This window comes from Alligator sinensis, unplaced genomic scaffold, assembly GCF_000455745.1.
Source record: "Alligator sinensis unplaced genomic scaffold, ASM45574v1 scaffold514_1, whole genome shotgun sequence".
In the NCBI taxonomy this organism is placed as follows: Eukaryota; Metazoa; Chordata; order Crocodylia; family Alligatoridae; genus Alligator; species Alligator sinensis.
In genome coordinates this window covers 655077-670508 of record NW_005842385.1, presented here as the reverse complement: position 1 = coordinate 670508, position 15432 = coordinate 655077, and the positions used below count along the sequence as shown (strand labels likewise).

Sequence of the window (15432 nt, the reverse complement as noted above, 5' to 3'; positions counted from 1 at the left end):
GAAGGAAGGAAGAAAGAAGGAGAAATGCTTGTGGTATGTTAATAAAAAAGCCCTTCTTAACTGGTAAAGTGGTGAAATAGAAATAAAGGCATATTTTAAAATGAGCAGCGAAACTGAACTGTTCAAGGGACTTGAGAGAAAGATACTGAGCCCAATTCATTGCTAAACTACATTCTCTGTCTACAGCTGTATTTGAAATCAATGCAATCACTCAGGGTGTAAATGAGGAGAGTATTTTGGCTATTAATAACACTCTTACAATGAATAAAGATCTCTGCCTTACTGTATAATAGTGTGTTAGGAACACTGGCTAGAAATGGACATCACTGAATGACGCGGATCAGCCGTGCTGTGATGTGTTGCGGCACAGCTGATCTGCTTCACTGGGCAAAATGCATGTTGCCCCTTGTTCCAGGGCATGGTTCTGGCTGAGGAGAGAAAGTGCCTCAGAGGTACTAGACATCCGCTGCAATAAAGCAGCAGAATCTATTACCACCTTTTGTCGTGCCACAGATTTTCCTTTCACGCGGTGTAACAAAGGGTATTGATGTCTATTTGCTCAGCATTTGTGCTGCCATAAAAAGATTATGACTTCACAAATGATGTCAGGTGACGTCTGTTTTCATCCACTGTGTCTCAAGCAGGCTGGCTGGTAATTAAAACTAATACAAGTTCTAGAAAGTAATGCTTGAAAAAGAACCTACCCTATTATTTGTAGACAAAACATGTCTAGAGCATAAATGTGTGCATCTGTGTGTGTGTGTGTGTGTGTAAGAGAGAGAGAGAGAAGGAGAGAAGGAGAATGTATGCCAGATTAATAATAGGATTTCTTTTGCAATTTGTTTTGCACCTTGTATGCAAAGGTTTTATCATTCCAGGCTATAATAAATCTTAACAGCATTCACAGAATGAAGCTCCTGTCGCTGTAGTGACAAATCAGAATGTCCGACACCAAAGCTCTCCAAGTAAGGGATGTGTTGTGTAGCAGTCACTGGACTGGAAAGGAAATCCACTTGCAAGTTGGGCCAATGCTTGGGCAGCTGTGGTGCATTGCGCTTCCATGTGGCAAGCTTGGAGCTGGAATGAATCCACTCAGATTTTCCCCTTCCATAGTAAATGAGGAGCTAGGTGAGCAGTGATGCATACAGCCCTTGAGAAACCACCGATTATGTCAGTGGTTATGTCTATGTGAGACGCTGACTTCTCAATAGCTTGATATTACTGCACAGTAGGTTGTGTGGCAAAAACAGTGATGCAATACTACTGCACAGTAGTATTAGGCTACTACACAGTAGCATCACAAAAAAGGCATTTGCTGGCACTACTCTGCAGTAACTCGAGTTACTGTGCATTTATTTGTCAGGTATCCAGGTTTTAGCTGTATTGGTCTAGAGGCAAAAGGAATCAAAATTCATGGAAGAGATGATATCTTTTATTAGACCAACTAGATATTTGCAAACAAATTACTGTATTTATCTGCAGGCTTTCAGGCACCTTTGTCCTAGTTAATGCCTCTTCCTGCAGACATAACTAAAATTCCTAGTTATGCCTCTTCCTGCAGTGTCCAAAAAACAGTGTCACAGAGTACTTCCCCCTGGAAATGCAGGAGGGAATGCGTGTCCCCATGAGCGTGTCAAAATGCGTGTCCCCATGAGTGTGCACATGCAGTTTGTCGCACCTCAAAGCTGTTTGAGGTGCTGCAAACCACATGTGGTGCATGTACACCCATGCACCAGGCTACTAATTTGTAGCACAGTGGTTTTTTTGACACCAGGAGATCTCACTATCAGCTCCCCCCCACCCCCCCCCAAAAAAACAAACAAACCCAAAAAACACAAACTACTGCTAAAAAAAAGCAGTCCAGTGCACATGGTAACAGTACATGAGCTGGAGACTGGAGCCTGGCTGGCCAGAGCCACACTTTGGCTGCCGGCTGGATCGGCACCGCCGCTGCCCTGGGAGGCCCCCACAATCCCAGGTAAGGCTGCTGGAGCCTCGCCTGCCCCGCCTAGGTCCCTTTGCCATGCGCCATGCACCAGATTGTGAGTGCAGGGGTGTGCCCAAGGACAAATAGCAGCGGCACAAATATGTGCCACTGCTATTTGTCCCACGGGAAACGTGCACCCCTGCATGTGCAAGCTCATGGGGACATGCCTAGTGTGTCTAGGAACTGTAGTACCCCAAGAGAGAGTCTGGATGGGGCCAGCAGGAACTTCCTGCTGTGGCAGAACAAAAAGAAGCTAACCACCAGACCTTGCAAGTGCAGTAGTACAACTATGACTTCTCCAGTGTAGTAGTACAACTGTCACTTCTCCAGTTCTTTCTATAAGATCCTGTACATAATAGAGTTGTCTGCACACCGCAAGCCCCAGTAGCTCAGAGGGGAAACTGTAGCATGCACTACGTTTTGCATTTTGGTAAACATAAAATGACCCGCCCCCCCCCGCCGCACTCTATTTGTCCCAATCCTTTAGGGAGGGTGGCACCTGCAATACAAGAGTAGTGTGAAGAGTTCAGTTGCAGCCCAAGGAATACAAACCGGAGAGCAACTTACGCCTGTCCCATCTCCTTGCATACCTGTTCAACTGCCAGACTCATAATACTGGTTGGCCTTCAAGACAGAGATAGGGTGAGGAGGTGGCAAAGGGATAAGCCCTCCTTCCTTTGGTACCAGAGCTCTGGTGCTGGCATATTCTAAGCTGCTGGATGAACTCAGGAAATGCCTGAGACCGACAGTGAGCATTTTTTGTTTCCCTAACTTATCACATTGTCCAATCACCTCTACCACTGAAAAGGTTGAAGCCTAGTATTTAACTTTAATGGGAGTCATGTAGCTAAAACACCATGCAGTGCTTTGAAACTAACCTCTAAATGACATCTTCAGGCACTGGAGAAAGGAAAACATTGTGCTGTGTGTCAGGAGGATCTTTCCTTCTCCCTGTCCAAAAATACTTTTCCTTTATGTCTCTCCATTAACCATAGGGTATTTTTCATAGAGGCCATTAAAACTGCACCAGCAAGGCTTAATTTGTGGATGAGGTTAAAGACTCCTTGGTGTTGCCCCAGTGGTATAAAGTTAATTGAAAGCTTCTCTAAAGCAAGGTGAAACTTCCCTCTCAGAGGGGAATCCTTTGTGATGAAAAGCAAATAAACTGTCTCTATGCTATTCACTTTACCCTCTTCTACCCTGCAAGGGGCACTGGAGCCTGACAGCAGATATGGCTAGAGTCATTTCTGGCCACCAGAAACGTTCCACGGGAGCCCATGCTCTAACTTGCATTGGGGCTGGCCCTAGGAGTCATCTTGGCTTCTCTTTCCTCAGTTATGCTGACTGCACACTCAGACCACCTAAGGACTGTGCTTGCAGTGTTTTATGCCCATGTATTTGCATGCTTGATTACACATCCAGGTCCTGCTAATGATGAACCATTTTATACATTTATCTGTACCTTGGTTGTGCTCTCAGTGCCTGAAAATAATTTCAGATTTATCCTTGTGTAATTGAGATGATAAATCTGGCCCTAGTTTTTAAGCAAAGGCCTTTGGGGGAAATAAATATTAATTCCTTCAAGCACGAAGGAAACCGGGAGAAGCTGGGCCTGGTGATGAATCAAGGATGGTGAGATGCTTGACATCTCACTTAAAACAGGGTCTGTCAGTAGTAACTCCACTCAAGTCAGCAGAAAACACATTGCTGTTAGTTCTGCAGGGGTAAATCAAGAATAATGCCAGAGGCGGATCCAGAGGAGGTACATTGGCATGAATTCACCCCTCTTTTGGACAAGACCATGCTGATGAAGCCTCTGGGGACTTTAAATTTTTTCCCAAAATAGAAGAGAACCCCCCATTTCCCTCCATGCTCAACACATCCTCCCTTTTCCCCTCCATCCCTCACCTGCTGCAGTTGCTTTCCCTGCTGTTCCATGGGTGGGGTATCTTTATAGCTGCTCCTGCCCACTCCAGCTGGGCTGCACAGGGGCTATAATTGATATATTATATCAAAGTGCCTTTCGCCAGATGGAGGGACATTCTTTGGGACTGGTTTGATAGCTCACTTAGGGCAGCAGCAGCGACACCCTGTGACTACTCCTGGAGGGACCAGGCAGTGTTGGGGAACTCAGCCACTGTCCATTGCTGCTGCTGTCATGACTGTCCCAGGTGAGCCCAGCCTCTGTGCAGCCTGGCTGGAGTGGGCAGAAGCAGCTTTGAAACTTCCCCCCCTCTGGCACAGCAATGAAAGCAGTGTCTGGAAGAGGAGGGGACAGAAGGAGAGGGGAAGGGACATGCCTCTGAGGATGGAGGGGAAGGCAGGGATTCTTACCTCCTTTGACAACTGAAAAAGTCCCCTAAGGCTCCCACAATGGTGTCTGCTCACACCAGTGGGCTGAGGGAAGGAGGCTGGGAACAGGGGTGCAGCCCTCCCTGCAGTGTATGTGACTATTCCCACCCCCCCATTTTGCCAAATCCTGCATTCACCCTGAATTAACTTGATTCAAGCCAAAGTCATTTTTTGACTTACCCCACTGTAACTGAGAGCCCTTTGTAGCCCTGCAGAATTATACCTGTGATAAAAACAACTCCTAAACAGATCCTTGGATTTGTGACCATTTTTCCTAAGATATGAAGTTTAGAAGAAAAGAAGGAACCCCAAATATGTGATTTTCACCAGCCTTTATCCAGTCTCATCTAATCCTCTTGATATATCCTAGCATCTATGAATCTATACATCTATATATGTATGCTATACTCATCACCATAGCATCTGATCACCTCAACATGTTAAACCATAAGCATATTCTTCAAACAATTAAACACATTAGCGTTTCCCCCAGTGCATCAGCTCAATGTTTGTCACTTGCTTTTAATTATCCCTATAATCAGTGTAAATTGGAGGTAAACATGGACCTGCCTGTGAGCTTTGAAGTGGCAGGATCAAAATAACTTAAATGATCCCAGAGTACTAAAATGCAGTGGAAAAAGGAAAGAAAGAAGGTGGAAAATAGTGAGCGACCATCAGTAAAACAAGGTTTAAAACATCATGGGGTGCATCTACACATGTTGCTATGGCGATGTTGTTACTGTGCCATGATTTAGTACTTTCAGCACTGGGATTTAGTACTTCCTTTTGGAAGTATTAAATTACAGTGTAGTAACAGCCTGTACTACACCATACATGTGGTGCATGGTTATTTTTAGCACCTACTTTGCTGTAGCAGTATGCTATACTGGCAGAGCGCATTGCTACCACGACACAGTGTCACATGTAGACGTGCCCCATGAGCCTGCAATTCCATTACCTAGCACTCTGTGTAATAACTTACACTACTGGAAAGGAAATTCTACCACAGGAATGTGGTAGCATTTTACACTAATTTTGCATTTCCTCTGTACTAATGTCACAGATTACACCCAGTGCAAAGGCATAAATAGTGGGGACCCATGTCAAGAGATTAGACAAGCACCTGGTTGGGGTTACTTGACCCCAGCACTATTTCCTGCCCAGAGCAGGGGGTCGAACTCGATGATCTAATAGGTCCCTTCCAACCCTAGAAATCTATGTTTTTAATATAAACACTTATTCTTACTCTGCTACATAGTCTGCTGATGTCAACAGAATAACACTGAAGTCATACCAGTGTAAGTGGGAGGAAATGCAAACCCTAATATGAAACCACACTATTCAAAAGCCACTGGTTAGTCTTACTGGACTGTAAATTTTAGATTTAACATCAGATTTGATCACAGACAGAAGCATTATTATAAGCCCTTTCATTCTTCCTTAATCCTCACGTGTCAATATAACCTTGCTTTGCTTTGACATTGTATTGGTCCCTGGAAAGACTCTTACAAATTTTCTAAAACTACCCCAATTACAGTCGATAATTGTTACAACAGATCTTTCTGAATCAGGCAAATACATTGATAGGTTTTTGAAACAGAAATTCTTCCCAACTCAAGGTCAGACCAGTAAAAAGCTCTGGAGAACTAAAGTAAATTGGATGTGGACAGATTCACTGCCAGAAGGACTATAAGAAAACGTACTTTGGGGAAATCTGGCTTTTTTTTCTTGCCATGTAATACCATATTTTCGCACATACAACATGCCCTGGAATATGATACACACCTAATTTTGAAAGGCAGAATGAAAAAAAAGATCATTCCTTGTAGTAAGTAACTGAGTAACAGCAGCTAGGGAATTGAGCTCATTGTTCTGTTCATTGCAGATTTTATGGTTTGTTTCACCCATAAAAGGAAGAACCCACTTGTACCGTATTTCTCAAATATAATGCACACTTCACTTCCCAGCAGCTGGCTTTGGGAGAAAGATGTGTGTTACATGCAAGAAAATATGGTATATGGGTGTATAGGTGTGTGTGTGTGTGTGTGTGTGTGTGTGTGTGTGTGTGTGTGTGTATTCAGGCAAGGTTCTTTGGGTAGATGGGATATATTTTATTAGATCAACTAAATAGTTGGAAAAAAGTTCTTTGCAAGCTTTCAGGCACAAACACCTTTCTTCAGGCACTGGGAAACTCTGCCAATATATTAATATAAATATATTAATATTTATATACACATATATACATACACACATATATATGTATATATATGTATGCTTCCATTCTTCCCTTATGCTTCCCATTTTGTGGTTCTTACCTTGCCAACGTATAAAGGGTCAGTTCCTGTGTACTCTTCCAAAACAAAGAACTGGTTCCACACCCAGCTCCTCTTCATTCGCTGATGCAGTAGCAGCTTGTCAGATAGGTTATCTTCTTGGCTTTTGGTAAGTGGCTTAGCACTCCCAGATAGCACAGTTGTAGTAAGGTCCATCAGTCCCCAAAAGTACAAGGACACACCAAGTCCAAGAAAATTCTTTGCATTGCTCATTCTACCTGAAGTCCACATCTATTTATGAGGGATGTTGTTAAAATGAAAACACCACAGGTTGGCTCCTTCAGGAAGGGAAAAATGTCCAATATGTAGGCTTCTGAAGCTTGCAAGAGAAACTGTGGTTCTGAGGATAAGAGTTACCTGCAAAGTTAAGGAAAAACTTCTGTAACAAGCATATGTTTTATTTGTGCTAGAGAGAGCTTCTGTTCTGTTCTGCATAAGAAATGTGAAAACAGGGCATGCATGTTCTGAAGAAAGCAGACTGTTACTTCATTAGCTGTAGCACTGTACGCTCAGATACAGGGACTGGTGAGCTATATTTAGGAAGTAAGAGTTCTTGACTTTGCTCACTTAGCTTCAGGATTCCACTATATTATTGATTTCCATGAGTTAACAGACAACTCTTTAGAAATATTTATGACCAGAAGCCTTTTGAAAATATTTTGTGGATAATCCATTTTAGAAATTTATAAACACAATTAATGTTTCTATGGCACTTGATTTTCTTCTTGTTTAGAAACCATTTTGCTACCTCACCTGGGCATGTGCATACATATACAAGGGTATTATTGACACATTACAGACCCTGAATTTCATTTCTAGAAGCTGCAAAATATTTCTGACTTTAAGTATTCTTTCAACCCTTCATTGCTTGAATTCAGGTTTCACACTCCATTGCTTCCTCTCTGAGGAGCTGATCGCTGCTGCTAATGTGACATTTCTAGAATCTGAATGGTCAGTTAATCATTGTTTAATCCACAAAAGGTTTCAGAAAGCTGATGGTCACATGCTATTGTGGTCTATGTCTAAGCAAGTCAAGCTAACAAATTTTTCCTTCTTAAGCCTGAAAAACTTGTTTAGGCAGAGGAATGCCGACCTCCATCAGAGGACACTTTCTCATCAGTCTAGGTTTTTTTTCTTGTCATGAAGTCAGATTAGCTGGTGACCTCACTCCAGGCCATAGATTGTAGCAATCTTTTCTTTCCCTGTTTTGTTAGGCTTAATGAGGTGGCACTGCACTCTAGTTACTCTGTCAAAACACTCAGCACATCCTCTCTGGGCTTAATATTTTGCTGTTCTTTTTTGAGAACTCTGTCTTGGCTCCCTTTCAGGACAAATGGACTCATTAGCAAGTGTTTATTGGACTCTGAAGCTTAAGCAGCTACCACATGCTTAACTTTACTACTATTATTATATCAAGGTCTTGAGGCTTAATTAATTGTTTTTATCCTAGGGAAATAAAAACTAGCAGGAGATGCCTGTCAAATCATCATAATTGAAACCTTTCAAAGTGTTAAAAATATCATTCATAGCTGCATGGATTTTTTAGAAGTGCCAACTGATAAAATGTAGTATTTTTTCCAACATAAAACATTTGGAAGAATGGAGTCTTTGAATATACATGCTTTAAGGTTGTACAGCTAAGGCTTTTCTGGACTTGGAAATTGACCGATATAGTGATTCCAAACTGAATTCCAAGGTTGATTAAGCTGAATTCACTCTGAAATAAGTGTGTGCCCAATCATTATAATTATTAGTGGAATAGTGCACTATTATAGCCAGAATGATCTATAGAAGAGATAAGTCATTGTAAATTGTTAATAGAAGGGTGCTGGTGTCCAAAAGCTCCTGAGCTCCATTGCCTCCTGGGAAGTTAATGGAAGTGGCACCTGTGTAACTCAGACCAGAATGGAGCCCCATCTATGCAGTGAAAGGGTCAAAACTAGTCAGAATATACTTGGTACTTTATAATGAATCTGGGAACATCGTGTGAGAAGCAGTCCAAGTACAGGCTGATGTCAGGATGTTGTTTTGAAAATTCAATATTCGATCTTCAGTTTTGTTTACCTTTAATAACACACTGTGGCTAATGACAACCTCAAATCACAACATGCAATGCTCAGTTATGGTCTGGCTGGCAGGACACTATAGTTTCCTTCATGCTAGATATACCTGGTTGACTGCTAGCAAGTAATCGGTGGGACTTTAATTAGGCAAAATTAGGGAAATATTATTCATAATCCAGGTTTTGTGATTGATCAGGACTCCTGAAACACAGCACGTCCTTTGGCATAGTGGTGTTCAACCTTCCAGCCCCATGGGCTGGATGAGTGATTCAGGGTCAGTCCACAGGTCTGATCCCACAGGTGGGTTTCATCCATGGGCCAGATCTAGAATAGGTTCAGCACGCAGGGCTGGTCTCTTGAATTACTTCATTTGCCAGCCCAACCCTGTGCACTAGTCTGATCCTAGACACCGACCCAACCCTGCATGCTGGATGCAGCCACAGGGAGACCCTGAATCACTCATCCAGTGTGGGGGCCCATATCATTTTGTCTGTGAAGCTCTCCCCCCAGCCTGGATGACATTGCCTTGTGGGCCAGATATGGCGCTCTGGCCAGAGGTTGAGCACCACTGCTTTGCATGCTTTTGAGATCGAAGGGGAATGATTCTTTACAACAGGCACCTGCCTTTTTCCCAGTCTTACTTTGTCTGTGTTCCACATTGCTCATCCAGGTCTGTAAGAAATGAGCAAGATATGCAGAAGTATGCAACCATAGAAGTTGTGCCTGCAGTTTTACTGAACATATTCCCATTTGCTGCACATGAGCACAAGGCAGTGATGTTTATAGCCACAAAGAGAATAAATAATATACCATTGCCCTGGTGGAATGAGCCACTTTCCATTGCAATAAGAATGTTGTGTGTAGGTGAATTCAAAACCCATGAATTCTCTTCTAACCCTGCCAGTTTCTTTCTGGCTCTAACTTCACCTGGCAGGGGTTGATTACAGTCAGCCGAGGTAGTACCAAGGCACAGTCAGATAATCTCATATGGCTAAAAGAATATTAGCAATGAGGGATTTAATAAAGGGAGTCTATCTGAACAATGATTCCTCTGCTTTTGCCTGTGTGTGTCACTGTACCAGTAGAAAGCAACTGTAAAGGGCAATGAAACTGGAAGCAGTGCAACAGAGGTCAGGCATAGTGAATCGCATGCTGCCAAACCCTCTGTGCTTATGGGGTGCTGTTGGTTTGAATGTCACTGTGCTTTTCCCCAAGTTTCCATTACTAAGCCCTCTTGAAAACATGCGTTTTCTATGACCCCAAGGGCAATAGCGCAGAGAACATGTACTGCACTCAGTGAATTCCTCTTTCAGAACAATAACAGACAGTACTGTCATCTGAAATCTCCCCCCAGCTCTTCAGGATGCATGGAAGCTAATGCTAAGAGTAACTGCAACACATTGCTAAATATCCCATGTGCAGTGGGCAGCATAAACTACGGTTGGGGGACAGAAGAAAACTTCATTGTTAAGTAGGGTGGCCAACTCTGTTTGAATTTATTCCGAGAGGTTTCCGGAGCTCCAACGTGCTTTCGACACACAACGTGAATGTGCCTGTGTGCTTGCATATATAAGTTACAGATTATGGTGCATAGACTTTGCGTCAGGAAGGCAAATGCATGTTACTATTACATTTTAAAAACCTACTGGATTACTGTATAAATCAGATTCAACATTTAATATTTATTTTAATGAATGCCCTATCATTTATGTCCCAGGTGACTCTCCGCAGTCTCTGTAGATTTATATCTAATTCCTGGAGACTCCAGGGCAATCCTGGAGGGTTGGCAACCCTAGTGTTAAGGTTAACTGAGCTTAGCCATTCTTACAAAAAGCAGGTGCCAGAGTCTATTCCACCTACTCATCACATGATAAATGGAATATGTCCAAGTATGATTATATGCCACCCTGCTCAGATCTTGAAAAGCAGTTAATGCAAAAGGTAGGTGGGTCCTCTCCCTCTTTGAGGCTTTTCTGTGACTCAGTCTTAAGGATAAGATGACTGTATGTGTTCAAAAGTAGATGCATTAATGGACTTTCAGGGATTTAAACAGGGTGGAATAGAAGGGCACTGAGGCACATAAGTCTACTTAGACACCTAACAGGTGGAAAGGAATCGGGTTCTGTGATGTTGCCTTGGCCCACACCTTTCCAAAACTTTCAAGATTTGGGCTGAAATTTTCAAAATGTAGACTTGTCTAAAGGTCAGGTCTCTTTAATATTATTATCTGAATAAAAACAACGTTGCTACTTATGAGCCTAAGAAGACGGACAGAACGCACTGGGACAGATCCTCACAGGAGGTAAAATGGCACAGCTTCATTGACTTCCGCTCTATTGCTAGCTGCTGCTGCTGGTGTACCTGGTGCTGCACATTCTGCTTGTGCAGATACTTCTGATCTATGGAGCTGCAGGTAGCATGATTAGCAGTGGCATAACTAGGAGGGTAATAAGAGATAGCTGCCCTAGTAGGTGCCTACTTGGGGCGGGGCACACATAATAAAGCAGCTGATACCAACAGCCACTCATTTGTAGAAGCAACTGCAAGTTGCTGCTTCTGCTTTGCCCCAGAGTGCCTGGCTACCCTCCTACATGGCCGATTATTTGAATCAACAGTATAGTACACAACAGCACAGAGCCCTACAGAAGCACACTCAAGGTGCTTTTAAATGTGTTCAACACCACCATTTTAGGAATAGATTCTGCCCGCCTGCCCCAAGCTGGAAAAATCAGTGAAACACCTCACACAGGAAGGCTGTACTCAACCTCCACCTGAATAGTAATATCAGGCCCTTACTTATGTTCTCATGAAATCCTGTACAGGTTTTTAGGAGACTTAAACATCAGAAAGGAGGGAAGTGATGGCTACTCTGCTTGCTGCATGGAGCGTGGACAAGAAAGCAGCTTATCAGAGCTCAGCAAAGGTAAGCTCCAAAGACTTAAGTTCCACAGGAGGTGAAATCCTGCTCCCTTTGCACACGAGAGTAGCCCCTTTAAAGCCAATGAGACTGCTGGCATGAGAGTATGGTATGTTCCAAGTAGATAATGAAGGGCACAGTTTAAAAGTATTGATGCTACTTCTGTGGCCCACATCACAGCACCATTGAGAAGCATGCCCTGTCTGCATGCTCCTGCTCCATGTGCACCAAGGTCCAGAAATCAGACCATGCAGCTGGATTAGAGTGGCCTTGAGTGTATGCCTAGATGCCTGCTCATGCCCAAGAGTGTGAAAGCAGCCCTGGGCATGTGTTTTCACTACCCTGCCTACAATCACTAATCTCTGGTAGGCCCTAAAGTGGGTGGGGCATACTTCTCAGCTTTGTGGCTGGGCTTTCCATGGAGTCAGTGGAGACAAGTCATAGACTCATAATGAAGCACAGCTGGAAGGGACCTTTGCAGGTCATCTAGTCTAATGTCCTGCCTGAGGCAGGATCATCCCTATCCAAACCATTCCATACAAATCAATTGTCCAACCTCCTAGGAAAACTACCAGATTTGTTACACTGCGGATTGCCCCATGGTCTTTGGCTTGGCTGCATTAGTGCAGCCGTCAAAAAGCCCAAAGCTGAATCAGTTCAGTCTTTGCAGGTTAATCTAAGCTGTGTAGACTGAACCAATAAACAAGTGAAAAGACATTCACTTTTGATTCTAGAAATGCAGCCACATGCCTGCAGTGGCCCAGGCCAGAAACTGGCTGGAGCAGACAGACTGGGCCAAGGCTAGCCTGCCTACCCTGTGTGTGTATGGGGGGGGGGGGGGGGTTCCCAGGGTGCAAAGCATCTTGGGATGCTGGGGGCCTGTGAGTTAACTTGAATCTGGAGGCAATCTTGGACAGAAGTTCAATAAACCAATTTAACCTATATCAGTTGTCTGATACTACATCCATCTAAGGTTATTTGAAGTCAGTTTGGGCCAATTTGAAAGCAGTTTATGTGCGCTGAACTTCTGTTGTGTTACAGATTTGAACCAGTTTCCAATCTCTTATACTGGTTTATTGTAATTTCTGTCCCTAGCCCAAGTGCTCAGCCTGAACTATTTTTTCTTGCCAGTGCCTTGTGGTAGGTATCCAACTGCCTGATTAATTTTCTAGGCTACCCTCTTTCCCCATGCCCACCTTACTGGAAAGTGCTTATATTATTTTCAAGGCACAGTTACAGAATGTGAGTTTTGGTCCGAAGGACCTGTAAAGCCTTCATTGTACCTTGCAACCCAGGGTCCAAACACCTCCTTGTGTGTAAACAACATTATCACTTAACATTGACATCCTAATGTAAAATTGACACATGTTCTGAGAGTGAGCTGATGAAAAGCTTCCATCCTTTCAAAAAGCAGCATTTTTGCTTTAATTAAATTACTTCAATTAAATTAAATTTCCAGGAAAAGAAGACAAGAAAGAGACATATGGGCAGGAACAAATTCTTCACAGTGCTCACAAATGACCCATCGCTTGTGTTAGTTCTTCAGAGAATGACAGCTCCAAAGAAAGAATAAAATGAAAGATTTGGGATTTTATGAGATTATACGTGATACAGCACCCAGAGTATTCACTCAGAGATGGGGATTCATTGTGCCAATGCTGTATAAACATGAACCCTTGATGATTTAGTCTCTGCAGCAAAGATCTTACCATCCAAGGCCCCAATCTAGAACAGCTGTACACGTGTGCTTAACTTTATGCAGATGAGTAATCTCATTGACTACAACAAGATTACTCACATGCAGAAAACTGATCCTCTGTTAATAACTTTGCAGGCCTGGTGCTTCAGCAGATCTGGTAGATCAGACTTCTACCCTGTGCTGATTTTGTGGGGTTCCATGGATGCCCAAGTAATTTAGTTGTAGAACTGAGGGCTTAGAGGGCAACTGACTCAGAAAAGGTAGGGTAGAAGGATAGAATATACTCTGTCCCATTAATTTGCTCTCTCTGTATGTCTTTACACACACACACACACACACACACACACACACACACACACACACACACACACACTTTTTTAAGATACATACATAAATGGTTTTCATCATCATTTTTCCTGTACTAAGACTAATCTTAGTGGAAATTGACTTCCACGTGTAATGACTTTTTAAAGTTTTTTTCCTCATCTGTCCTGCCTCAAGAACCTGAACAGTTTGGTAATGAACACAGCAGGAAGAAATTAAACTTCAGTGCAAAGCATGCTCCAAGTGAGCAATTTATTTTGTTCTTTACATTTCTTGTGATATTTAAAACACAGGGTGGGATAACTCCCTTTTTCCATTAAAGGGATTATTCTTTTATGCTTTCCCAGATTACTACCCAGGATTTCTGTATGCTTAGCTGTTCACAGCACCTTCATAAAATATGATAGCCTTACAGGAGCACCTTATGAACACAGGTCTAAATGACTGTATCCTTTGATTGTTGTTACTAAACAGAAGCTGGTGTGTTATTACAGCTATATGGGTTTTATTCCTGGTTTATTCTAATGCTATTATTGGAAGTTATTGCTACTCATTGAATAAGTTTACATTACAAAAAAATAAATAAATCTGGAGGCATTTGGTATTACTCTAGAAACAGACATGCCCTGAACATGTATTTTTATTTTTACTTCTTTTTTATTAAGATCTTGGATAAGTACAATGAAAGTTGACAATGCACCATATGGTGCATAAACATTAACTCAGAATATGGTCCAATGTCACAAAATTATATCCATAGACCAGTCAACAATCTCTCCTGGGACACATCAGCGAGCTCATTTTCCTCAAGATTTGAAGTCTTTCAAAGTCATGAAATGCCTGCAGAGTTAAAAAATCCTAGAGAATGACAGAGGGAGTCCTATCACATAAATCCCAGTGAAATGCTTATAGGCCCATAATGAGAAGCTGCTACCACATTTTTAGCAAAAGATGGGTAATGAAAATGCAACAATAGGGTGCATCCAGATGAGCAGGAATGTGCAGTTTGTGGTGCTTCAAAGCCATCTGAGGCACCATGGAATGTATGCGGCACTCATGATTCTGTTCACCATGGTGCATATTTGCAGCATGGAAGCCAAATTAAATACCGTACTGGGAAATCCCAGTATCTAAAAAAACCATGCCAGAAAAAAAGTGGGGTGGGTGCATGTGGTTGCAGCATACAGCACTTGAAACTGGAGCCTGCCCAGCCAAAGCCATGCTCTGGCTGTCGGCCACCATTTTTAAGTGCAGGGATGCTGATACACAAGATGCTCCAGATGCTCAGGTGCTTTAATTAGAGTGGCTCTTGGAGCCACTTTAATTGAAGTGCCCGCCCCCCCCGGCGCAAGTGTATAAATGCCCACAGTGCTTACAAAAGATGTCTAGGCTCCAGCTCTGATGGGCCTCAAGGGGGAGGGAGTTCCAAAGCTGAGGAGTAACTACCAAGAAGAGCCTGCCACATATTTTAATGGTATGAACTTGCTGCACAGTTTGAACTGGCAGGGAGTTGCTCTCAGCTGACCTTAGGAATCCTGATGGAACATAAGGGAGGAAGTGGCTCCTTAGGTAGGGCCTAGGCCATTTAGGGCTTTATAGATCAAAATCAGCACCTTGACTTGAGCCAGGAATTGGAAGCCAGTGCAGACCTTGGGCACTAGAATAATGAGTTTCTGGCGTCCCACTCCATCAGAAAGCAGGCTGCTGTGTTGTGCACCAGCAGCAGTCTCCAGATGGTGCTCAAGGGGAGCCCCATG

General features: G+C 43.0%; 1 protein-coding gene across 1 annotated transcript in view; it reads right to left on the bottom strand.

Moving 5' to 3' along the window:
• The window catches only part of CDH20 (cadherin 20), a 67398-nt gene extending 60495 nt beyond the window's left edge, over nucleotides 1-6903 (bottom strand). The window contains exon 1 of the mRNA XM_006029529.2: nucleotides 6655-6903. Coding sequence (XP_006029591.1) covers nucleotides 6655-6903 — 249 coding nt within the window. The remainder of the gene's footprint in view (nucleotides 1-6654) is intronic.
• Between the last annotated feature and the right edge of the window lie 8529 nt (nucleotides 6904-15432).